Genomic DNA, 23,547 nt, shown 5'->3' with positions numbered 1-23,547 from the left:
AAGCATCCGACTTCGGCTCAGGTCATGATCTCACGGTCCGTGAGTTTGAGCCCCGTGTCGGGCTCTGTGCTGACAGCTCAGAGCCTGGAGCCTGCTTCCGACTCTGTGTCTCCCTCTCCCTCTGCCCGTCCCCTGTTCATGCTCTGTCTCTCTCTGTCTCAAAAACAAAATAATAAAAAACGTTAAAAAAAATTTTTTTAATAAATAAATAAAACTATTGGTAGAATTCTGCAGTGAAACCATCTGGGCCTGGAGATTTCTTTTTGGAGTTGTAAAACTATGAATTCAATTTCATAATACTAATGTAGGGCTATGCAAATTGTCTATTTCATATGGAATGATTTGGGGTAGTTTGTCTTTTTGCAGAAAGAGGTCAGTTTGTCTAAGTCAATTTATGTGTGTCGAGTTGTTCTTAGTATCCCTTATCCCTCTGATGTCTACCAGGCTCTTTGTGATAGCTGCTGTTTCATTCTTTGTATTATTTTGTCTAACTTTTTTTTCTTTGTCACTCTTTGTATAAGTCTGTCAATTTCATTGATCTTTTCAAAGAATCAGCTCTTGATTTCATTGATTTTCTTTAATTTTTCCGTTTATAATTTCAGTGATTTCGTTCTTCCTCCTGTTTGCTTGTATCTATTTTGTTCTTCTTTCTCTAGAGTCTTAAAATTAGAGCTTAGATTATTGACTTGAGACCTTTTTTTCTCTTTTCCAATGTATGTGTTTTGTGCCACAAGCTGTCTCGCAGGCACTGCTTCCGTTGTGTCCCACGATTTTTGGTGTGATTATTTTTATTTCCATTCAGGTCAGTGTATTTTTTTTTTATGATCCTTGAGATTTCCTCTTTTTTCCAAGGAGTATTTGGATGTGCGTTGTTTTAGTTCCCAGGTCCTTCAAGATTTTCCTGCTATCTTTCTGTTACTGATTTCTAGTTTGAGTCAGTTGTGATCAGAGCACACACTATATGATTTTAATTATTTTCAACTTGTTGAGGTTTGTTTTATGGTGAACAAACAGTTAATGGTGAACAAACTGTTTATGGTGAGCAAATACCGTGTTAGTATATTTTCTGTGGGTGCTTGAAAAGAACGTGCATTCTTCTGTTGTCAGAGACGGTGTTCTATAAATGTTGACTAGGTCCTACCGATTGATGGTGCTGCCAGTTCTTCTCTATCCCTGCTGGTTTTATGCCTGGTTCTTTCCATTGTTGAGATAGAGTAGTGAAATCTTCAGCTCTCATTGTGGATATGTATATTTTTCCTTTTTGTTCTATCAGTTTTTGTTTCGTATATTTTACAGCTCTGGTGTTTGATTTGTACACATTTAGGATTGCTATTGCTTCCTCGTGGATTGATCCTTTTATCATTTTATAATGTCCCTGTCTCTGATAATTTTTGATGCTGTGAAGTCTTTTTAATTGAAGTATAGTTTAGATAGAATATCTTATTAGGTTCAGGTGTACATAATCGTTTTAATACTTAATTTGATGAATAGGTTTACATTTTTTTGGATTTAAGATTTCTGTATGTTACAAAATTATCCACATGATTAGTCACCGTGCCATTTTTACAATGTTACTGACCATACTCCCTATGCTATACTTTACATCCCCTTGTCTTATCTATTTTGTAACTGGAAGAGTGGACCTCTTAATCTCCTTCCCTTAGTTTGGTTCCCCCCCTCCAGCCCTCCCCTCTCTGGTAACTGACAACTTGTTTCCTGTATGTGTGAATTTATTTCTTCATTATTTTGTTTGTTTGTCTTGTTTATTAGATTCCACGTATACATGAAGTCATACAGTATTTGTTTTTCTCTGGCTTATTTCACTTAACGTAATACTCTCGAGGTCCATCCGTATTGTCACAAATGACTAGATTTCATTCTTGCGTATTGCTGAGTAATATCCCGCGGTGTACGTATACCGCATCTTTTGTATCCGTGTATCCATCGGTGGACGCTCGGCTTCCTTCCATGTCTTGACTATTGTAAATAATGCTGCAATAAGCCTGGGGTGCATGTGTCTCTTTGAATGGCTGTTCTTATTTTCTTCAGATACTCAGAAGTGGAATTATTGGATCACATGGTATTTCTACTTTTAATTCTTGGAGGAAGCTTCATACCGTTTTCCACAGTGGCTGCACCAATTACGTTCCCACCAACAGTGCACGGGTTCCCTTTTCTTCACATCCTTGCCAACCCTTCTTATTATCTGGTATTAATATACCCACCCCTGCTTTCTTTTGGTTAATGGTTACATGACACAACTTTTTCCATGATTTTTTACTTCAATCTACTTATATTGCCCTGTTTGAAGTGAGTTTCTTATAGGCAGCATATGACTGAGTCGCGTTTCTTAACCTACTCTGCCATTGTCTGTTTTTAATTGGTGTATCTAGACTGTATTTCGTATAATTTGGGGGATGTTAGGGCTTAAACTTGCCATTTGATTTATTTTTTTTAAATGTTTATTTACTTTTGAGACAGAGCAAGAGAGTGCAGGGGAGGGGCAGAGAGAGAGAACATAGGATCTGAAGCAAGTTCTGCGCTGACAGCAGAGAGCCCAGTGTAGGGATTGAACTCACGAACCAGGAGCTCATAACCTGAGCCAAAGTCAGATGCTCGACCGACTGAGCCCCCCAGGTGCCCCTGCCGTTTTATATTTTGTTTTCTGGTTTTTTCTCTCTGTGTTTTGTTTGTTTTCTTATTTCCTGCCTTCCTGTGGGTTTCTGAATTTCTTTTTTAATTCCATCTTGGTTTATTGATAGTGTTTTTGAGTATACCTCTTTGTGCAGCCTTTTACAGGTTGCTCCAGATACTACATTATATCTGCAACTTATGGCAGATAAGGCACCCCAATTCTCTTTTTTTCCAGTCTACTTTCACTCTATTATTCAGATGAAAATTATTCTCACAGTTCACTGGTTCTTTCCTTGGACCCCTTCATTCCTCTACTGTATTTTTCAGTACTGTTATTTCTATTTAGTTTTTTATATCTTCCTTTTTTTTTTTTTTTTGGTGAGAATCTTGTTTCTCTGCTGAGACTTTATATTTTTTTCATTTGATAAAAAATATTCTTAATTGTTTATTGAAGCATTTTTTTTTAATTTTTTTTTTTCAACGTTTATTTATTTTTGGGACAGAGAGAGACAGAGCGTGAACGGGGGAGGGGCAGAGAGAGAGGGAGACGCAGAATCGGAAACAGGCTCCAGGCTCCGAGCCATCAGCCCAGAGCCCGACGCAGGGCTCGAACTCATGGACCGCGAGATCGTGACCTGGCTGAAGGCGGACGCTTAACCGACTGCGCCACCCAGGCGCCCCTATTGAGGCATTTTTATCATGACTGCTTTGGAATTTTGTCAGACAGTTCTAACATCTCTGTCATCTCAGTGTTGGTGTCTGCTGATCATCTTTCATTTAGCTTGAGATCTCTCTGGTTCTTGGTGTGAAACCTAGATATTTTGGATATTATGTCACGAACCTGACTATTACTCAAACCTCCTGTTTCCCCTGGTTGCCTTCGACACTACTCCGGCAAGGAAACGGAGGGGTGCTGCCTCATTACTTACAGGAGGGCGTGGGGGTGCAGGCGCCCCTCTGTTGGTACCTGGAGATTGAGGAGCCTCCCATTACTTGTGGCGGGTGAGAGTCGTAGCTCCCCACTGGGCCTCCGCTGACACCTCCTTGGCCAGGGCACCACGGGGTAGAGAGGCCTGTTACTGCCCGGCGGGGATGAGGTCCCTGCTCCCCTGCCCCTCTGCTGACACCCAGTATGGTATTAGAGAGCATCGTTCCGGCCTGGTGAGGCCCCTCACTCAGCCTCTGCTGGCATTGGTGGGGCTGCTGGAGCGGAGTCACTGTTGTCTCAAGTGATCATTCTTACTGGGCTGTCTTTTCTGGTCCTTTTGCTGGAGGCAGTGGGCTTTGTTGATGCTTTTTTTTGGACTGTGTCCATTGGTGTTTCTAGGTTGCTGGTCTCCTCCCCCAAGTCTGAGGTCAAGATGCAAAGAGAAAGCCGGAAATTCGGCACCATGTCACTCTGTGGCCCGCCGGTGTGCTGCTGTCTCTTTCTCTCAACTTTTCGGGATCTTCCTGTGTTCGCTCTATACGTAATATCCAGAGTTTTCGTTGTCATTCGGGGAAGGTGCTGTGCTCCGTCTTCCCGGAGGCAAGATGCCTCGCCGCCCCTCTTTAAGGCATTTCTGTCAAGAGCACGGATGCTGGGGCCGGCTGTGTGGGCCCCGCCTGTCCACATGCCCCGGGCAGGTCCTTTACCTCATAGAGCGTCAGAAGTAGAGGCATCAGCAGGTGCCAACCAGCAAGGACAGGTCCAGCCAGAGGACAGAGGAGGGCTCCAGGGGCCAGCAGGCCAGAGCTCCCCCCGTGGGGGTGCCATCCCAACGGCCCGGCTCTTGTGCCGTGCACACGCAGCGTGTCCGTGCAGAGGACAGTGGGCGGGCTGTGTGGCTGGGGAGCAGGCCTCCAGGGAAGGGCCCTCGGCGAGCATTCCCGGGCACCTTCCCTGTTGCTGATGCTCGCTCAGCGTCAGCACCCCGTGTACTGTCGGCATCTGCCGGCCTCCTGAGTACAGACCGCGGCCGACTTCCTAAAGCCGTCCTGGATTTAAAGGGAAATGTTAATGACTGCATCGCATGCGGACAGAATCTATACACGGATGACTGTCACGTGTGCACATCGGGTGACCCTGGCATGTTTGCTTCCTGCGTGTCCCCACCTGGGTCCGCTCCATCTTTGCAGACAAAGCGAGTGCTGCCAGGGAAGCTGTGAGGGGCTGCGGGCCGCGGAGCACGAGCCCCCTGGGCTGCCCGGGCCTCAGCACAGATACCAACACCTTTTCTGTTTTGTGTTCCCCTTGACTAGAGAGAAGTCCTCACGTGACACAGAGCCTGGGGTCGGTTTAGCAATTGTGAGGACTTTGCTGTTCACCTCCCTCCTCGTGCCTCCCCTGCCAAGACGCGCTCCAGCCATGCAGGTGGGGAGCTGGGGGTCTGGCTTCCCGGGAGCCCCACTCAGGGGGCCCCTCTGGCTGCAGACTGGCCCGCACGGGAGCCGAGGAGCAGAAAGTCTGGCTGTTAGCGTGGGCCGACCCAGCAGTCCCCACAGGCAGCGTGGCAGCGTGGGGACTCTACCTGCTCCCCCAGCGTCGCAGCAGCCCCTCCCCTGACCTCCCGGCACCCCCAGCCCCACCCCTGCAGCAGCGCCCACGGACCTGGTGCTGTGCGCTGGCCTCACGACTGCCGGCAAGCAGCCCGGTCACGGCCGCCCCCTCTCCCACGGTGCAGGTGGTGCTATTTCACGGCCACAGATACGTGCTGTGGGAGTGCTCCTCGGCCTGATGAGGGAAGAGCCGTTCAGTGCCCGCAGGGCTCGCCCGGACACAGAGCACGACAGTATCACGACCCTCGCCCTCATCCCCAGATTCTCCCCGGCCTGGCACTGAAGGGCGAGCACCTTTGAAGAGTGGGGTGCCCTTACGACAGATGCCGCACATGAAGGCTGCTGAGTGAGTGAGGCCAGCTCCAACCAGAGGGCCCACTTACTCTGGAGGCGCTCCACACGGAGCGGCGGGTCCTGCGCAGAGTCCGGGCCACGTGACCCGGCATCTCAGCCCCCGGCCCGCGACCCATGCTGGGCTGCCGGAGTCCGGGACACCGGGAGTGGTCTGTCCCTGCCTGGCGGCAGGAGACACGAGCTGTGTGTGTCTGGAGCCTTCGCAGGGGCCTCGTCCCCAGGCTTTCCCCACGGGAGTGAACGGAGCACACCGTGGCCTCCCATCGTCAGTTCTTGCTCCTGTAGCCCAGCCTCACCTGCAGCTTCCCTTAATGTGGGTTCCAGGATTCCCGCCGGCAGCGTCCCCAGACCGGCCGCACAAAGCAGTTTGGGATGGATTTCTGTCTCCCGTGCACTTGGAAGCCAGGGAGTTTCAGATCCGGACTGTCGATTACAGATCAAACCGTTTCTGCCCTCGCACCCCGGCCGTGTGCCCACACACGGGACGGAGAGAGTGGCCGAGCTCGAAGAGGTGGCTCGGTCTACGGGCTCCCGCGAGGCAGCTCTCCCATGTCCCTGGTTCCCGGCTGGCTGGCCGTGCGGCCCCGGGAGACCAGGTCCGACTGAGGCCTGCGGAGCACCTGCCCGCTGAGCCGCAGAGAAAGAGCTCTCGTCACAGCCAGCGGTGGTCTGTGCTCCCCCCGCTCGGTGTTCCCCTCCCTGACCTAGACTCGGCGGTGACAGTTGTACACCTGCGGGACGTGGACGTTGAAGCCATTATCAAAACTGTAAACCGCATGTCAAGAAGCAAAGGGTCAAGTGCGTTAAATGGGGACGTGGAAGACACGACAAAGGACGCAGGTTGAGTTTCTGGGGTGAAAAGTCCAGGATCTGAGATGGAAAGTGCCCTGGGTGGGTTTAGCCACAGAGCGGGAGCTGCAGAGCAGAAGATAAGTAAACTCCCGGACAGAAGTAGAACCTGTCCACGCGAGACACAGACAGAGGGCAGGAGGAAGCGAACAGAGCATCGGTGAGCTTGGCTCAACTTCAAGCGGCCAACAGACACGCGTTTGGGGGCCCTGGAAGTGGGGGAGAGGCAGGGCCAGGAGTGTGTTTGAATGAGCAACGGAGACCGCCAGAAGGCATGTGGAGAGTGAACCGTTCAAAGCCAGCGATTACGAGAAGCCCCTAAGTGTGCTGTGGAAGAGGGCATGTGACAGAGGGAGAAAGGAAGAGGGCGCGGTGGACTTCTCCCCGCCAGCAGCCTAGGCAGGGCGTCGGGCCCGGAGAGAGCGCTGTGGCCCCGGAGCTCTGGGCGGGTGAGACTCCTTCACGCTGAGTGACAGTGACGCACGCCGTCCACACCTACGGAAACAGACTCAACATGACCACCAGCACGCTCGCGCTACAAAAATTATTAAGAATTATTAAGGGAAATGCTTCACGTAGAAGAAAAATGGGAGCAGCTAGAAATCTGAGTCTACACCAAGGGATGGGCCTCACATGGGTAAGTATGAAGTTGTTCTTTTCTTATCCTCTAAATCCCTCTTTTTAATGTTTTTTATTTTGAGAGGAGGGAGAATCCCAAGCAGGCTCCATGTTACGAGCACGGAGCCCAACACAGAAGTCGATCCCACGAACCGTGAGATCATGACCTGAGCTGAAATCAAGCATCAGAGGCTTAACGGACTGAGTCCCCCAGGCATCTGTCTCTAAGTTCTTTTAGAAGATAATTGAGTGTTTACATGAGAAATTGTAATGTTGGTTTATAACCTAGGAGAACCAAAGTATGCCACAGAAATGGTGCAGAGGACAAGAGGGGAGACAGAGGCACAGTTACCAACCGCGTGAGGAGGTAAAAGTGGAATCATGAAACGTATGCGATTCATTCCAAAGATGGCAGAGGAAAAAAACAGTAGAAATGGGGAAACAGGGGCGACTGGGTCGCTCAGTCAGTTAAACACCTGACTCTTGATTTCGGCTTAGGTCGTGATCTCCCCGTTCATGAGTTCAAGCCCCGCACAGGGCTCTGTGCTGACAGTGTGGAGCCTACTTGGGATTCTCTCTCTCTCTGCCTCTCCCCCACTTGCACTCTCCCTCTCAAAATAAATAAATAAATTTAATAAAAAAAGAAGTGGGGGAACAGAGAACAGACGGTAAAAATAGAAAACAAATAGTAGAATGATGGCTTCAAACTCGACCACCTCGACAGTCACTGTCAATGGTCAAAACACCCCTAGTTAAAAAGCAGAGATTGTCGAATAAGATAAAAAGGCAAGGTTCAACTGCCTGCAAGAAACTCACTTTAAATGTAAAGACACAAATAGGTTAAAAATAAAAGATGGAAGGAGATACGCCATGCTACACCAATCAGAAGAAAGCTGGGTCACTACACTAACAACAGACAAAGAAAATTTCAGAGCTGAGAACATGGCCGGACATAAAGAAATCTCTCACAATGACAAAGGAGTCTGTCAGTCCATCCACCGAAGGCCACGGCGCTAGACCGTGCAATGCCGATGACAGAGCTTGGGGTGCAGGAAGGAGGCGCGTCCCCGGCGCCCCCAGAACGGGACAGGACCACGGAGGACTGGCGGTGCTACCCCGGGCTTCGAGAACGCTCCCCCCAACACAAGAGTGCACGTTTACCAGGACAGACCATGGTCGGTCCATAAGCAGGTCTTAGTACACAGGAAGGATCTCAGGTGTCATAGGTGTGTTTTCTAACCATAACAGGTTTAACTAGAGATCAACAAGAGAAAGATATTCTAGAATATCTCCAAGTACTTGAAAACTCAGTAACATACTTCACAATTTCCCATGAATCAAAAAATAAAAAGAAATTTGAAAGTATTTTGAAATGAGTGAAAAAAGCACGAATATCAAAATTGGTGGGATGCCGCTAAAGCCACATGCAGAGAGAAATTTTATAGAAGTAGACACCCATATTAGGTAAGAACTAAGGTTTTAAACTGATGCCATCAGGCTTTTCCCTAAGAAACTAGAAAAGATGAATTCCTTAACTCTGCATCCGTGTGTTGGGATTTGCTAATGAATGCGACGAGGGCCAGAGAGGGGAGATACGGAACCCCCAGGTTTGGGCCTGTAGCTGGAAGGCAGGAGCGCAGAGACAAACAGACGGATGACTGGGAAGGCTGGCTGGGTCAGACGTGCCATGGTGGCTCACGTCGGCTGTGCCTGGCTGTGGGGGTCAGGCGTGGGCTGTTTCAGCCAAGGCACATCTGCGGACGGTGTCGGCACAGGCAACCCGACCGGCTTCCTCCGGCCGGTTCAGCTGGGAAAGAAGGGGAGGGTCCTTCCTCGGCTCTGCAGGGGACCGTGCCTATGCTGTGTCTCCTCTCCCTCCCACTAAGTGAATTACAAATATACTAAGTTCCCAGCATGCACAGAACACAAGGTGGGGTCCTTGCTGGCACAAGGGATCTGCCTTCTGGAACGCCACGTGTGGGGACGAGTGAGTCACACAAAGAGATTTTTCTCTGGCAGATTTCTCGTCAGTTTGGTTTTGGGTGAGTGTGGCCTGAGCGCTGCTGTGCACTCAGGGGCAGCCCACAGTACTGCCCCTGGACTCTGCTGCAGGGGTGGCCCCTGAGATGAGTGTAGGCCCGGGCACTCTGGGGGGCCGCCCCTGATGAACTGGTGTCCCAGGGCCCAGCAGGATGGCCAGAGGACGGCCCCCCATCTGCCAGAAGTCATGACCCTGGGGGATCCGCCAGCGCAGGTCCCTCGGCCGCTGACACAGGGTGGGTTCTTCAGGGTCAAGGGCACTGAGTCGCAGTTGACTTTAACTACCACCGGGGGCTGCTCCTCGTCCCCAGCAGTCTGCAGAGGGCACTGCTGCTCACTGTCGGCCACATGACAGAGGAAGGCACTGGCCTCTGCAGCAGCTCACTGGCCTGTGTGACTGATGGCAGTCGACAGCCTGGAGCCTGAAGGCCCGCTGGCCCTCGCTGACCCACTTTCTCCACTGCGGGCTGGAAACATTTGCGTAATGGAGGCCGTGGGGCCCCGCTGTCCCCCCGACACGGGAGATGTTTCTAATTACAAAGGAGGTCGTGCGTCCCCGCCTGGCCAGCACACGATCTGCCCGGTTGGTGCTGGTGCCTCAGCTCGCTGCAGGGAGGCTGTGCAGGAGGGGCGCCGTGTTCGGTGCCCCTGGGATCATCTGAGCCGGGTTGTCTCCTCTCCTGCCTGGGCTCTTTCCTCCGTGGCGCCCTCTGCCAGCCAGACCTGCCAACGCACCCACACGCGCCGCGCCGTCCAACAGAGCTGTGCCCTGGCGCTAGTGTCCTCTGCCGTGCTCTCCCGTGCGCAGCCACCAGCCACGCGGGGCCGTCTCTTCAACACGTAGCGTGTGACCCGTGGGCTTCTTGTTTCAGGGGTGAATAGCCACAAGCAGTAGTGGCTTCCACGTTGGACAATGGAGATAGACTTCTTAAAACCTGTCTTTGCTACGCCCTACGCCTTCGTGTCAGAATCCGTGTTGCTCAAAAGCATCGTTTTATCATTCATAATTAGGACTGATGGTTAGAGTTGTTGAAGTTACCTGTGGCTACATCTGCACGGGTAGAATAGCACACTATTTGTGAGTGTGGAAATGTGTCAGTGGCTGTCGTATGGACACATCGATTGCACGCATCACCCAGAGAGTGAGAATGTGCGGTTTCTGTGCTTTATTTTTGTATTTTCCTTGTAGCATATTTTTCAGCAGAAATGTTTTGATGAGGAAAAAAATATTTTTGTACCCCCCAAAACCTAGAAGGTTAAAGGGAAGTCTTGCTTTTTTAACTTGTGGTCTCTCCTGTATGTGGACGGAGCCTCACGTCCTTATGGCTTACATCGGAGGGCTGGTGTCCAGACTCCCGGGCGGGGGGCACATGGCAGGACTTGTGTTCCTGAGGGCCTCAGACCTAGCGTGGGGCTGTGTGTGGTGAGTGCTGGCCGAGTTCACCCGGAGTCCCCCGGCCTCGTCCTTCACGGCCCAGCCAGCCCCGCCTACTCCCAGGTGGGCACTCGGGCAGGTGTATGTGGGACACTCTCTATTCTGCGGGGTCTACCCGGTGCCCCTCTTGGGAGCCCCTGGGCCCCAGGTCATCCAGAACCTCCCCCTGCCGGGCCTCTTTCCCTCTGTCCTCCAGGTGGCATCCTCATGCCAGACACTAGGGCCACTGCCCCCTCCTATGGGGGATGCTCGTGCCCCGTCTCCTGTCCTGCCCTCATTCTCGCTCCTCCCTGACACCTGTGGGACCCCAGTGCCCGGCGACTTCCCCACACCCTGTGACATCCCCACAGCCTGCACCCCAAGACCCCCCTGTGTGCAGTCAGGCAGGCGGCTCTCCGGCTTCCGTGTGCTGCCCTGACTGATGGCCGCCCCAGGAAGGCCACCCAAACGGCCCACCTCTAGGACCCCTGCCGCCTGCAGAGCATCAGGTCCGGTGAGCCCACAGGGCCTCCAGCGCCCGGCCTGGTTCCGGTTCTGCAGGCCTCTCCGTCTGTCCTGAGACCCTTCCCGGTCCAGCCCCCGCCCCTGGCTGTGCCCCTCTCCTGGCCCGCCTGACCCGCATTTCTCATCCTCACTGGCGCCCGTCTCTGAGACCACCCGGTACGCTATGGTCCAGCCGGGAGGAGAAGCTGGGCCCTCCCTGAGAAGGGCTACGGCAGGACAGTCTGGTCACTCTTCCTACTGTCATCATGAGTGCCTGTAAATCATAAAGTGAAGCCTTAATTATATCTGGGGGATGAAGCGCTGGACCCATTGTCTGCAGAAATTAGATGTAGAATAGTGATACCTAAAGCATCTTCTGGAAAGACTTTATAATAATATAATGCCAAAGCATCAGCCATTCAGTAGCTTAGTTAATAGACACTAGATCCACTTTAGAGACGGGGATTACCAAGGAACCTTGACTCTAAGCACACAGGAAACACCAATACCTGTAATGTCCTGGCTTTTTAAGGGCGAGGGGAGTCACAGCCAGAGGGCGGGGCTTCTGGCACGGATGTGATGGGGTTTGCACAGAACTAACATAACAACAGAACAGAACGGACACTGCAGACCCACGCGAGGATCCCAGGGCTCACTTGACCCCTTTTCCTCTCCAGGGGAGAGGGCTGTTCCTGTTTCCCTCGGTGCAGAGGCGGAAGCTGAAGCCAGAGGGCTTGCATGACCTGCCGGGGGTCACACATGAGTCAGTGGCGGGGCCTGGGTCAGTCCCTGCCAGGTTTCCCCGCCAACCTGTGTCCCCCACCGCCATGTGCCCCAAGCCCCAGCAGGTCAGGCAGGGTGGGTCCCAGGACCGCACCTTCTGGCTGACTGGGCCGCCCTCCCGGAGCCTTTGCCCCCCGTGAGCGTTGGTGTGTCACCAGAGCAGGAGTGAGGGCGGCACCCTCCCTCGACCTGTCCCACCACCCACCCGTACCCCCTCGCCCCTCCAGAGACCAAAGGCACTTGTAGGCCAGGACACCCCGACCTGTGGTGGCCACTGACGGTGTTCTCGGCAGCAGCCGTGCCTTCTCTTTCCAGGTGACACCATCTGGGCCCCATCTGTCCTTCCTCACGGCGCCCTCGGCACCTTGAGCCACTACCCCCAGCCGCATTTTGGGAGAAAGATGGAGTCGAAGGTCTCAGAAGGCGGCCTGAACGTGACCCTGACAATCCGTCTGCTGATGCATGGGAAGGTACAGAGCCCAAGGCCACTGCGTCCCACCAGCTGGGAGGCAGGGGAGGGTGTGCCCTGGGCAACCTCAGGTTTACAAAGCAGTGACAGCCCGCTCCAGAGCATGTTTCTCCTGGAGACCTTTGAGGGTACTTGTGACCTGATGTCCTGTCACTGGACACCTGAGTGTGTGTTCCCTACAAACAAGGGCATAGTGTCCCATCCACGTCAGGATCCCAACACTGATGCATCCCAGCTGCCCGACCTCGGGCCCCGTTCGGGCCACCCGTCGCCCCAGCCCTGCCCTTCACAATAGGACGCGTGGGGGGTCAGGGTATTCAGGCCTCCACATCCCGGACACGCCTCATCTTCAGCCTGGGGGAATCTCCTTCCATCCTTCCTCAGGGAGGCTTTCCTGATGTTTCCTCACCATTGGCAGCAAAGTCACAGGAGCTCTCGCATCAGGGGCCTGACACTGGTCCTTTGGTCCCTCCCCACAGTGGGCCCCCACTGTTGTCAGACTCCAGCACATTCATTCATCCGCTCATTCATTCCTGTCTCCGTGGACTCAGTTTGCTGCTTTATTCAGATTATTCCCATTGTGTCATTACTCATGTTGATGCCCGTATTGACCCTGACTCGGTCACTGGGAGCCTCTCCAAGCTGGCCCCTGTATCCTCCTGACTCCCTCGCACTTTGCCTGCCTCAGTCCTGCAACCAGCCATTTCTCCAGGGAACCCTGACTCTTATGAGTGGGGGGTGGTGTTAGAAGCCCGGGTCGGGTCACACAGAGTACTCATCCTTTTTTAAAACGTGAAAAGGCAAGTAGCAGTGCTTAATTATCTTTACATCACAAAATTGGGGAAGATTTTGTGTTTTATCTGTTTCTTTCCTGGTTTCTTAAGGCCCTAAGAGCATAGAAATGCCTCCTGACTTAATTGTATGGAGCCGGCCGCTGGCTTCTGCTTGTCCATGTGTCTGTCAGAGGCAAGGCCTGGGTCTAACCAAGGTCAGATGGGCACCCGGGAGCCCCCAGACCCAGGGCCTCACACAGGCGGCCCGACTGCCCTCCTTCCTGACAGTCCTGACACCCTGTCCTCGCTCCAACACAGACGGGTCTCGGTGTCCATCACGGGCCTTTCCCGCAGCTGCTCTATGACATCAACTTTGTGTGATTCTTTTCCTGTAGGAAGTTGGAAGCATCATCGGGAAGGTAACTACTGAGCGAGCTCTGCCTGTGCTGCGGTCCCTGAGAGGAGGTGCCAGGGCCCCGGGCCTGTGCTGGGCGACGTGCCACGTGGTGGTGTGTGCCCCGCCCTGAGGATTCCAGCGGAATCCTGAGTCCCCGTGAGGCTGGTCCAGCGCCTCCCGTGCGATTCTCTGAAAGCCCAGCAGGCGATGTCCCCGGGCCCCATCCTGGCCAGGCCCCGGCCAGTCACCATAGCAGCCCGCCCCGCTGCCCTGCGGCCTGTCCTTCTTCCTGGGCGTGAGGGCCCAGTGAGCACGATTCGCTGGCATTCTCCAGAGCAGTCTCCCCTCTGGCCAGTGGGTGGTGGTCTCTCTGGAGTCTCCCTTCCAAAATGAAAGACACGTGCCTCGGGGAAAGCAAGAGTGGGTTTGGAAGCCTCAAGCATGCGGGAGAGGCTGGGGTGAGGCACCGCCTCCTGTGGTCGGCCTGTGACCGTCTCCAGGCCTCCTGGCGTCCAGGTCCAGGTCTTTCCACGAGAGCCTCGGGGCACCTGCCCTGGCCTGGCCCTGCTTTGCCTGTGACGAAGATGAGGGCTGTGAAGACCTTTGCGGGGCAGGAGCCCAGCCGGCGCCCCGGCCCCCCTCCCCGAAGGGCCCCTCGCAGGGCTGTGGCAGGGGCTCGGGGAGCCACAGCGTCAGGCTCTAGCCCCACCGTGAGGGCTGCTGCTCGCTGGTGCACGAGGCGGGCATCTGCGCCCTGCGTACTCCCACGCCAGAGCCTCTCGCCCATGGTGGAACCTCGGAGCGACGCCTTGACTGTTTTCTGAATCTTTATTCCAGAAAGGAGAGACAGTGAAAAAGATGCGTGAAGAGGTGAGCTGGCTGACACTCGGTGGCGTCCCATCTGCGGGCGGGGGGGAGGAGCGAGGCCAGCAGTCCTGTCCTGCGGGAGCCCCGGCCAGGCCACCCCTGGAGGCTCAGAGGCCCCTTCCCTCCGCCGTGTGTGCCCCCGCGTCAGGGCTTCTGTGTCCAGGGGCGGCAGGGGGCACGGTGGCCGACCCCACTCTGAAGGATGGCCCCGGACAGCCTCCCCGTTTAGTGTGGAGGTTTGCACATGGCTGTCAGAAGGCCTGGAAGCCCCAGCCAGGTTCCACCCATGGCTCTAACCCCGTCCGGGCTGTGCTCACCTCCTTCCAGAGTGGCGCGAGGATCAACATCTCTGAGGGGAACTGCCCGGAAAGAATTGTGACCATCACAGGCCCCACCGACGCCATCTTCAAGGCCTTTGCCATGATCGCCTACAAGTTTGAGGAGGTGAGATGTGTCCCTAGAGACCCCGCGGCGGGGGGCAAGGCACAACCCTTCGCCCCGTCACCTCCTCACCGCCCGGGGGCTCCCGTGGCCGCAGGCCACCTGGTGACAGGCCAGCCGTCACGCTCCGTGTCCGTGAGCCCGGCCCTGAGCGAGAGCCCCGGCCGTGCCCTGCGGCTGCTGCCCTGGCGTGTGCGCTTGGCCATGGGGGGACCCGTGGACTCTCCCGTGGGTGCGTATAAACACGCATACGCTTGCGTGTCTGTGGCACGTCTATGCGCCCTGTCAGTGAGTTCAATCAAGGTTTTCATGTGTTTCCAGTATTGTTCAACTTGCCAAAAGTTATTCAGAGATGCATTCGGTATTTTTATTCAGAAGGTGGTCAAGCCAGGGAGTTAAGTTTTTCTGTCCAAAATGCGCCTCCCTGCCCGTCCAAGGCCCTTTGTGCCCTGCCCAGCCTTGAGGAAAAAGCAGGGCCTGAGTCCGGGTGTCACCTGGATCTGCGTCACGCCCTGTCCACGGCAGCACCACGGCAGCCACGACCTGCGTGTCTGCGAGTGATTGGCATGTGTGGGTCCCCTTCTGCAGACCCAGCTGTCCTCTCCTTGCTTGTCCTCCTGAGCCTGACTTGCCTTCAAGCCTCTGCAGTCCACCAGTCCGTCCACTGTGTCCTTCCTCTGGACGCTCAGCCGTTTGCCACGGTGTGTGTGCCAGGCGCCTCCATCTGGGGACACTTGAGTCCCCACACTTGTCCTCTCGCTGCCCCCGCCGCCCCTGTGCCCCTGGGGGCAGGAACCCTGCCCCGCCAGCCTCTGGAGCACATTCAGGTGCTTTCTCACCGAGCCTGGCCTTTGCACTCACTGGCGTGTATGCGGCATGCTGTGTAGGCCCACACGTGTCTTTCTCCCTCCCCAGGATATCATTAACTCTATGAGCAACAGCCCTGCCACCAGCAAGCCCCCGGTGACGCTGAGGCTGGTGGTCCCCGCCAGCCAGTGTGGGTCCCTGATCGGCAAAGGCGGCTCCAAGATCAAGGAGATCAGGGAGGTAACAGAACCTTCTCCGGCTGCTGGTGCCCGCTGCTGGGAGGGTAGAGCCCACCCCCCCTCCCCTGGAGGCCCAGCACTGCGAACCCTGCCAGCACGGAGCTTACGGTAGGGGAGGGCCATCCAAAGAGCAGAGGGTGGGACGTGGGACCCCCTAGAACGTGCACAAAGGTGTTGCGTAGAGGCGCTGGGCGCCTGTGAGGGGGGCTGTGCACCCCAACCGGGGACAGGCAGGGCCCTCCTGCCACCCGGTCATGTGGCTCTAGGCCACAGAGGCCGTGTTCTCTGCCCCCAGGCAGGTGCGTCCAGGGACTGGCCGGCCTGAGCTGTCCCAGCAAGGAGGGAGCCGGTGTGAGGGGTGGACTTTATGCTCACATGTTGCCGTGTTCAGAGAAAGCCTAACTCCTTCCGCCTCCCTTAAGGAGGGTGGCCACCCTGTCGTGATTCTGTCAAGGAGAGACAGCTAAAGAGTTTAGGCTTTCCTAGTGTCTGTCATTCTCTGTGACCTGAAAGTCCACAGGGGAGATAAAATTCCATGTATTTGAAAAAAGGGACTCCATTTCTGTCTCCGTCTCTACAAATGCCACTTGCAGGTTAAAATGCCTCTTGTCCAGCGTCGCTGTCCCTGTGCCAGGCCACGCTGGGCAGTGGTGGGCTGAAGGCAACCGGCCCCGCCCCATGAGCGCCCAGGGAATGGGCAGAGGGCTGGGGTGCCAGGCGGGCATGAAGGGGCACCGTTGGGGGGGGGCGTCCGTGCACCGCACCCTCAGCACGCCCTCTCGAGCTCCCAGGAGCGCTGCCCTGGCTCAGGCCGTGTCCCCTCCAATGTCTCATTTCTGCAGTCCACAGGTGCCCAGGTCCAGGTGGCCGGGGACATGCTGCCCAACTCCACGGAGCGGGCAGTGACCATCTCGGGGACCCCCGACGCCATCATCCAGTGCGTCAAGCAGATCTGTGTGGTCATGCTGGAGGTACAGTCTGGGCATCCAGGGACCACCGCCAGCCTGCCCCGCGAGCCACACCGGCTGTGGCTTCTTCGTGTCGGCTGCGGCACGTGGCTGGGGCCGTGTGGGGGCCGGGGGTCGGGAGCGTGACGGAGCGAGAGCCGTGCCGGGGGTGCGGGCGCCGGGGGAGGGACAGCTGCCGGCCGCCCGCCGCCCGCCCCCTTTGGCATGTCCCTCCTCGTGGCTGGGGAGCCGGGGAAAGGGACGTGTGAGGAGACGCTTGCATCACCGGTCGTCCGTCTGTGGCGTGAGGGGCATCCAGTACAAGGGCGGCCGTAAGCACGGCCCACGGACGAGGGGGAGGCCCGTGCTCACCACACCCGCAGGCGTCAGGGTCCCACCAAGGCACAGAGGAGGAAAAGCACGCTGAAACGCCCAGTTGTAAGAGACAGACAGGAAGTAAACAAAATGGTTAAAACCAAAGGAGAAGCAAAGAAGACAGCTGAGCGAGACAAAATCCTCTCGACATTTGGGGGAGAAACCCCTGAGATTTCAATGTCAGCCTCTGCCGCAAATGCAGCAGGGCTCCCTGAGGCCGCCAGCAGTTGCTGGTCTCGAAGCTGAAGTGAAGCGTGTCTGCGTCACGCGACAGCCCCCGACAGGCGTTGCGGGCTCGAGGGCCATGAGGGAGGGCGAACACCAGGCGCCCACAGCGGTGGACTCCCAGCCTCTGTGCCCTCGCCCCTCTTGTCCTTGGCTCGGCGTTCGGATCCACCCCCAAGTCTCTAAAAAATTTGCATGGTTTCTGTTTTCCTGAAGTACAATATTTTGTGAAGTCGAAAATATTTTTCTAAATATCGGTGTCCTGACGGTCCCCAGCCACTGGCCATGGTGACAGTCGGTGCCGTTCTGGGTTCCCTTCCATCCCCTGCTGCTGGGACCCGGGAGGCGCCACGTGGACAGACGGAGCGGGCCGGGTGCTGCCTGCACCGGCGGATGCCCGAGGCGGTGAGGAAGCATGCGCGTCTTGAGCTGCAGTGGCCCGTCAGAGTGCTGAGTCCGAGTGCTGAGCCACACGAACGGCTCCGGGAGGGACATGGCCTCCCACGTTCAATAACAAGGATTGGACTAAAACTCTCGGCCTCCTCAGGACTCCTCCCAGGTGGCATGGCCCACACCGTGTTCACGGTCAGGTGCGGCCCCGCAGAAGCAGGCTAGACCCCTTTGGCTGCGGGTGCTGACACCCCAGGGCTGTGGTTAGAACCGCCCGGTCTTCCCGACTCGACCAGGAAGCGCACGTGGCAAACGTGACCCGCAAATGGGCTGAGGTGGGGTCTCGCCCTTACCGGCCCGGAGCTCTCAGGGGTCGGGGGAACCGCCGTGCTTAGGGAAGTTGGGCCCATTTTTAAGTGAAAATGAGTTGGACGAACAGAGCAAAGGTTAGCGGACTTTCAGACTCTGCTCGGGGGGCCCCGCACCCTTCAAGTGGCCACTGAGAGGCCTGCCCTCTGGTGCGGGTGAGTCAGCGGGGCCCCGTGAAAAGCACAGGGGTCGCCGCAAAGCCCACCCGTCAGTGCCTGCCGCGCCCCGGGGGAGCCCCGAGGGCTGTGCTCAGAAGCCCTCTGTCCTCTCCGAGGACATCGGCATGCCCGGGAACCACAAGCTCACAGTGTTGGGATGGCGGGCGCTGCCGTCGGTGGGGTGCCCAGCTCAGGCACAGGGCACGGCCAGACAGGTCTCTGCTGGCACCGTGAGAACGCCACTCCCTCGAGCTCCATTTAATCACGGTTCTGCCGTGATGAGGCGAGTCTTACCTGAGGCTGCAGTGAATCCCAGCTGCACAGAGACGTTTCTGGAGGCGTTCGGTCATACCTGCAGAAACACTGAAGACTGGCCGACCCCAGGAGCCCATCATCACCCCAGACATGAGTCAGCTCGCAGGCCCCACAGCAACCCTTCCTGCTTTATTTACAGCGAGGCTGCCGTGTTCCCTTGGTCACACAGCTCGGCCAAGGCCATACAGATTTCCCAAGGTCATACAGAGTGGCCAAGGGTGCAGAGCATCATGTCAAGGTCAAACCTTGTGCTCAAGGTCACACAGGTGCCCACGGTCACACAGCATGGCTTGGACTACAGAGCTGAAGCTGTCATCCCCTCTACTAAGCCTGTGCCCACATGACTTTGTGTCTCAGGTCGGGGCACTGTGAGGTCACACCCAGTAGCCCAGGGTGTGGGCTGGGCCTGAGTGGGCCCTGGTCTCGAGAACTCCCAGCAGGGACACTGCCCTGGCCCCCACCCTCTGCCTCTGGCAAGCGGTGTTGCTGACCTGAGCTGGGCCCTGTGGCCTCTGCTCCCAGGGAAGACGGCCACCTGGCCAGACAAGGGAGGACCTTGGTTGCCTCTGACCAAGGACTTGGGTTGAATTTATCAGAACCTGGCAGACTTCTGGTACTTGAGAATGTCATCCACCCCAAGGTCAAAAGCCTGTACTTTTGGACGCAGAATAACCAAAGGCAATTCTAGCAAAGCTCATCAAGACTGTAACATACTTCATTTGGACTCTAAGTTTTTTTTTAAAAAGTTGCTCCCTTTTGTTAATAGTGAAATTGGATGTTTCTGACTGTCCCGTGATGATGCCTACTGAGCATCATGACCCTGGCCAAGCAAAGCCTTTGGGGCTCTGAGCAGGACCCCCCCCCCCCCCGCATGGCGGAGCTGCCCACAAAGGCCAGCTTCATCCTGAGCATGAGAGAGAGGGACAGATTTTCCCAGAGGACACCACCCAGGCTGACACAAGTGGCCCGCAGGCAGCCACCTGGCCATCTGTGCAGGCTGTGGGGGCCCCCAGTGCAGACTGGGGCTTGGTTTCCATTCTTGCTTGTCAGGGAGTAGCATCCCACACCGCCGTGGAGCCCACCACACCCTGCGGGCGGACGGCGCCCGTGCTGGGGTGTATTTAGGGCAGTAGTTATGTGGAAGAGGGGGCCCTCCGGAGGGTCCCCATCAGGCAGCCCTCCCGCCGCGGGGTATCCCTTACCCTCTGGCACTGCCGGGGAGGGCGGGCGGTGCAGCGGGGTGGGCTCGGGAAGGAGGCCTCCCCGTGATCAGATCCTGACGCGAAGCTGCTCTAATGCTCTCTCTCCCTCTCCTGTCCCTTTTCCTAGTCCCCACCGAAAGGTGCCACCATTCCCTACCGCCCAAAGCCCGCCTCCACCCCTGTCATTTTTGCAGGTGGTCAGGTAAGAGCCGACCCGCTCGCGGCCTCCACTGCCAACCTCAGCCTTTTACTGCAGCCCCCGCCGCTGCCCGTTAGTGCACTCAGGTTTTCTCCCTTCTCACGTGCACGTCTCCCACCCCACCCACGCTGGGCGCAGAGCTCTCCCGGCCTGCCGCCGGGCACAGGGCGAGCTGGGCAGTGTGGGGCAGCCAGAAAAGGCCAAGGCAGACGACCCGCAGAGCCTGGACCCCGGAAGCGTCTTCTCCCTGGCCCGGCACAGAAGGACCCTGGTCCTGCCTAGGCAACATTGGCCCAAATCTACTTCGTCGAGTGTCTAAGGGGCTTAGCAGAAGGGCCGGAAGCGTTACAGTGACCCCGTGGCTCGAGGTTGTGACGACTGGAGCTGTGGGAACAGGGTCCCGTCTCCCCCAAAATGCACATCCCCAACTCCCCACAGAGGAGTCTCTAGGAGCACGCAGGGGAAGGGAAAGGTGACTTCCGGGTCCCAGCGATGGCCCTCGCACTCCGCCCTGCCCCGCACCGGCCAGGCCGGGACACCTGCTCTGCACACCTGTTGCTGGGGCAGGAGCCGCCCACCTCCTTCCTCCCCCTTCGGCAAGGGGCCTGGGAGGCCAGCAGCTGCAGAGATTAGCATCTGAGGCCAGCAGCTCATCAGCAGGGCCCAGAGAGAGCTGAGGAGAGGGGCTGTGCCAGCCTCCTGCCATCGGGCACCCGTGCCACCCACCTCGGGGTCACGACAATAGGTAGAGGACCTTGGGAGGTGCCCGGCCAGGGTGCCTGGAGGAGCTCTGCGTCCAGTTGGCGGTGACGTGTGTCTTTGTTCAAGGGAGAGTGAAGACTGAGCGTTCCCAGAGGCAACCCGGGTCAGGGGAGAATGGCCGTGACTTTGTCGTTAATAAAGGGGCAAATGAAAATTTTCTCCACATTTTAAAGGAATCTTATCAGATCCTCCAGATTGACTCCCACGTTAGGTGTTTCCAAGAGCAGCGTGTGGGCTGTTTCCCACCGGGAGGGACCCAGTGGCTCCCACAGGGCTGTGTGGTTCAGGGAAGGCCACTGTCCACTGTGCCTGGCTTCTGCACGCAGCCACTGCGGGCCCGTCTCCCAGCTACCACAGCCCTCAAGTCACCCAGTGGCCCTGCCCTTTGTCTGGACCCTTCACGTCCCTGCAGCCCCGGGACCTGGGCACACCCCCATTTTACAGGTCAGAAAGCAAGGCCAGAGGTAGTCACGGGGGCACACAGACACAGGGGGCCTTGTTCAGAACACGATGTCCTTTCCCCTGAAGTCCTAGTGAGCTAGCAGGTTAGATACATGTGTGGCCTTGACCCTGACATGTGAACAGACCCACGATGCCAGCATGTGGTAAAGTGCGGTCTGTCTTCAAAAGGGAAGCACAGTAACACCCACGAGAGCCGGGGAAGCCGTGTGGGCCAAGGCCAGCGTAGCCCCAGCCAAGGAAGGCCGTCCCGGTCATCTCCTCTCAGGGCAGCGAGGTCACCAGCATCGTGGGCGCTTGTCCCGAGGCTGTCCCCAGGCTACAGGCACCTGTGCCCCCCGAGACAGGTCTGGCCAGTGGCTCTTCGTGGTTGTGTGGAGACCGATGAGGCACAGCACAAACAGAAATGGGGTATGAATGAGATTTAGCAGCAAGGGGGCCCTTCAGAACCCAGACCCCACCTGCCGCAGGACCTAGGCCTGACTCCCCTCTGGAGACACCCCTCACTGTGGATCTCCCACCTGCACTGGCTCTCACCGAGCACTGGTACCCGAGGGCCAGCAGGTACCCCACCAGGGAGCGCCAGCCTGCATTTCAAAAAATGTGTTTAATGTTTCTGTATTTTTGAGAGAGAGCAAGCGGGGGAGGGCCAGGGAGAGAGGGAGAGGGAGACAGAGGATCTGACTTCGGCTCCGTGCTGACAGCAGGGACCCCAGTGCAGGGCTCAAGCTCACAAACTGTGAGATCACGACCTGAGCCGAAGTCAGACACTTAACTGACTGAGCCACCAGGCGCACCAACCCAGCCAGCCCAGTGTTTCAAGCAGGTCGCAGAAGATGAAGGTTTCGTCCAGAGAACCTTTGTCTGTCTTCCCAGCTGTACCTTTCCTCTATCCATGGTAAACTGCTCCCATAGTTCAAATAAAACCGAGAACGCGACCACCTAAGTGAGTCAAAACGTGTGGGATAAAGAACTGCCCTGTCCGGAGGTGTGTGCAGTTCCACTGGGGCGACCGGGGCCGTAGGACGGTGTGCGTCCCAGGCCTGTGACGCGTGGTGACGCGCTGGAGCGTGTGCCTGCTGGCACCTCCATGAAACCTAAAGACAAGCCACGGAGCTTGTGCACAGAAGTCCAGAGGGGGAAGGGCAGCCCCACTGCCTTCCCCTCGGACACTTGCAGCGTCTGATAAGATTCCTTTACTTCCCCGTGGGACACCTGGATGGCCCCCGCCTGGTGGCCTTTACCTCCCCGCTTGGGTTGTTTATGAGGAAAACCGTCAGATGCCACCCTCGGTGCAGAGTCCACAGAAGGGACGCTTGGACTGGCCTGTGGTCTCCCTCTCGGTGCACATGTGCAGACACAGGTGGGCATTGCGTGCCCGCTTGGGATGTGGCACGGGGACCCCACGTGGCCAGGTGCCGGAAAGCACGTCCCTCCCTACCTGTGCCACCCATGCCCGGGGCCTCGACCGTGGCTGCCCAGAGCTGGTGTGGCACGTCCCACATCACAGCACATGAGGCCTGACAGCAAGTCTTTGGTCTTTGCTCTCCCTTGACACCTTGTGGATCGTTTGTTTTTGGCCGTGAGTTTCTGGGAGCGTCTCAGCCGGTGGACTATTGAGGTGGGTGGGGGCGGGCAGGGGGGAGAGGCGCCAGGCCCACGCCCGCTGTGGCCACCCTGAGTCACCCTCTTGAAGGTGAAGCCTCAGGGACCACGCTGGCCCCGGAGAACAACTGTTCGGCCCGCTGAGGCTGCAGGTCAAGACCATCCATCTTGTGACTGATTCGGGCACGTTTCTTACTTAATCTGCTTTTGCAAAATTGGTTTTGAGTCACCTTTTAAAGGTCCTTTGGTTTGGTTTTCTCGGGACAAGTACTTTGCAAAAATGTTCACTCTGAAAGCTGATGAAAATTGCCAAAGGCTAATAATGAATCTGTAACGGTCAGATCACTTGCGGGGGGTTTCTATTAAGAACCCCCTCCGGGGGAGTGGGGAGCCTTCCCAGCTGCGCCCCTTCCCGCCCTCCCAGCCGGCCCCGCCAGTCTGCACTCCTGCGGCTCTCCAGGAGGTGGGGCGCGGCTCGCCTGGCCCACGTGTCCCGCTGTAGCGCCGGTGAGGCTTGGCCCCGCGACACCCCCAGTCCGCACCTCCCGGCGCCCTGAAGGACTCGCCTTTCGTCCTAAGCTGCCGGCGGAAGGGGGGATGCGCTCTGTGAGGGCACGCTCTCTCCAGAGGGCCTCGGGCCCGTTCCCACGAAGCCCCACCCCTGAGAAAGCCCGTGTCCCCCGGGGAGGGCCGCCGGCGGGCACAAGCGTGGCCGCCGCTTCGCGAGCTGACCGTGTCTCTCTCTTTCTAGGCCTACACGATCCAGGGACAGTACGCCATCCCCCACCCAGATGTGAGTCTCCACTCTGCCTCC

The 23,547-nt window shown here is 56.7% G+C and overlaps 1 protein-coding gene across 18 annotated transcripts in view; it reads left to right on the top strand.

The window, feature by feature from the left end:
* The window catches only part of PCBP3 (poly(rC) binding protein 3), a 275,831-nt gene that overhangs the window by 233,516 nt on the left and 18,768 nt on the right, over positions 1-23,547 (top strand). For 11 of the 18 annotated variants that reach the window (XM_043593394.1, XM_043593393.1, XM_043593390.1 and 8 more), the window contains 8 exons: positions 12,050-12,204; positions 13,372-13,395; positions 14,211-14,243; positions 14,568-14,684; positions 15,597-15,728; positions 16,570-16,698; positions 19,836-19,979; positions 23,485-23,526. In XM_043593394.1, the coding sequence (XP_043449329.1) occupies positions 12,050-12,204; positions 13,372-13,395; positions 14,211-14,243; positions 14,568-14,684; positions 15,597-15,728; positions 16,570-16,698; positions 19,836-19,979; positions 23,485-23,526 (776 nt within the window). The remainder of the gene's footprint in view (positions 1-12,049; positions 12,205-13,371; positions 13,396-14,210; positions 14,244-14,567; positions 14,685-15,596; positions 15,729-16,569; positions 16,699-19,835; positions 19,980-23,484; positions 23,527-23,547) is intronic. The other 7 variants (XM_043593401.1, XM_043593400.1, XM_043593397.1 and 4 more) reach the window with 2 other exon arrangements.

This window comes from Prionailurus bengalensis, chromosome C2 (assembly GCF_016509475.1).
Source record: "Prionailurus bengalensis isolate Pbe53 chromosome C2, Fcat_Pben_1.1_paternal_pri, whole genome shotgun sequence".
Taxonomy (NCBI): Eukaryota; Metazoa; Chordata; class Mammalia; order Carnivora; family Felidae; genus Prionailurus; species Prionailurus bengalensis.
This window is presented reverse-complemented; position numbering and strand designations above follow the sequence as displayed.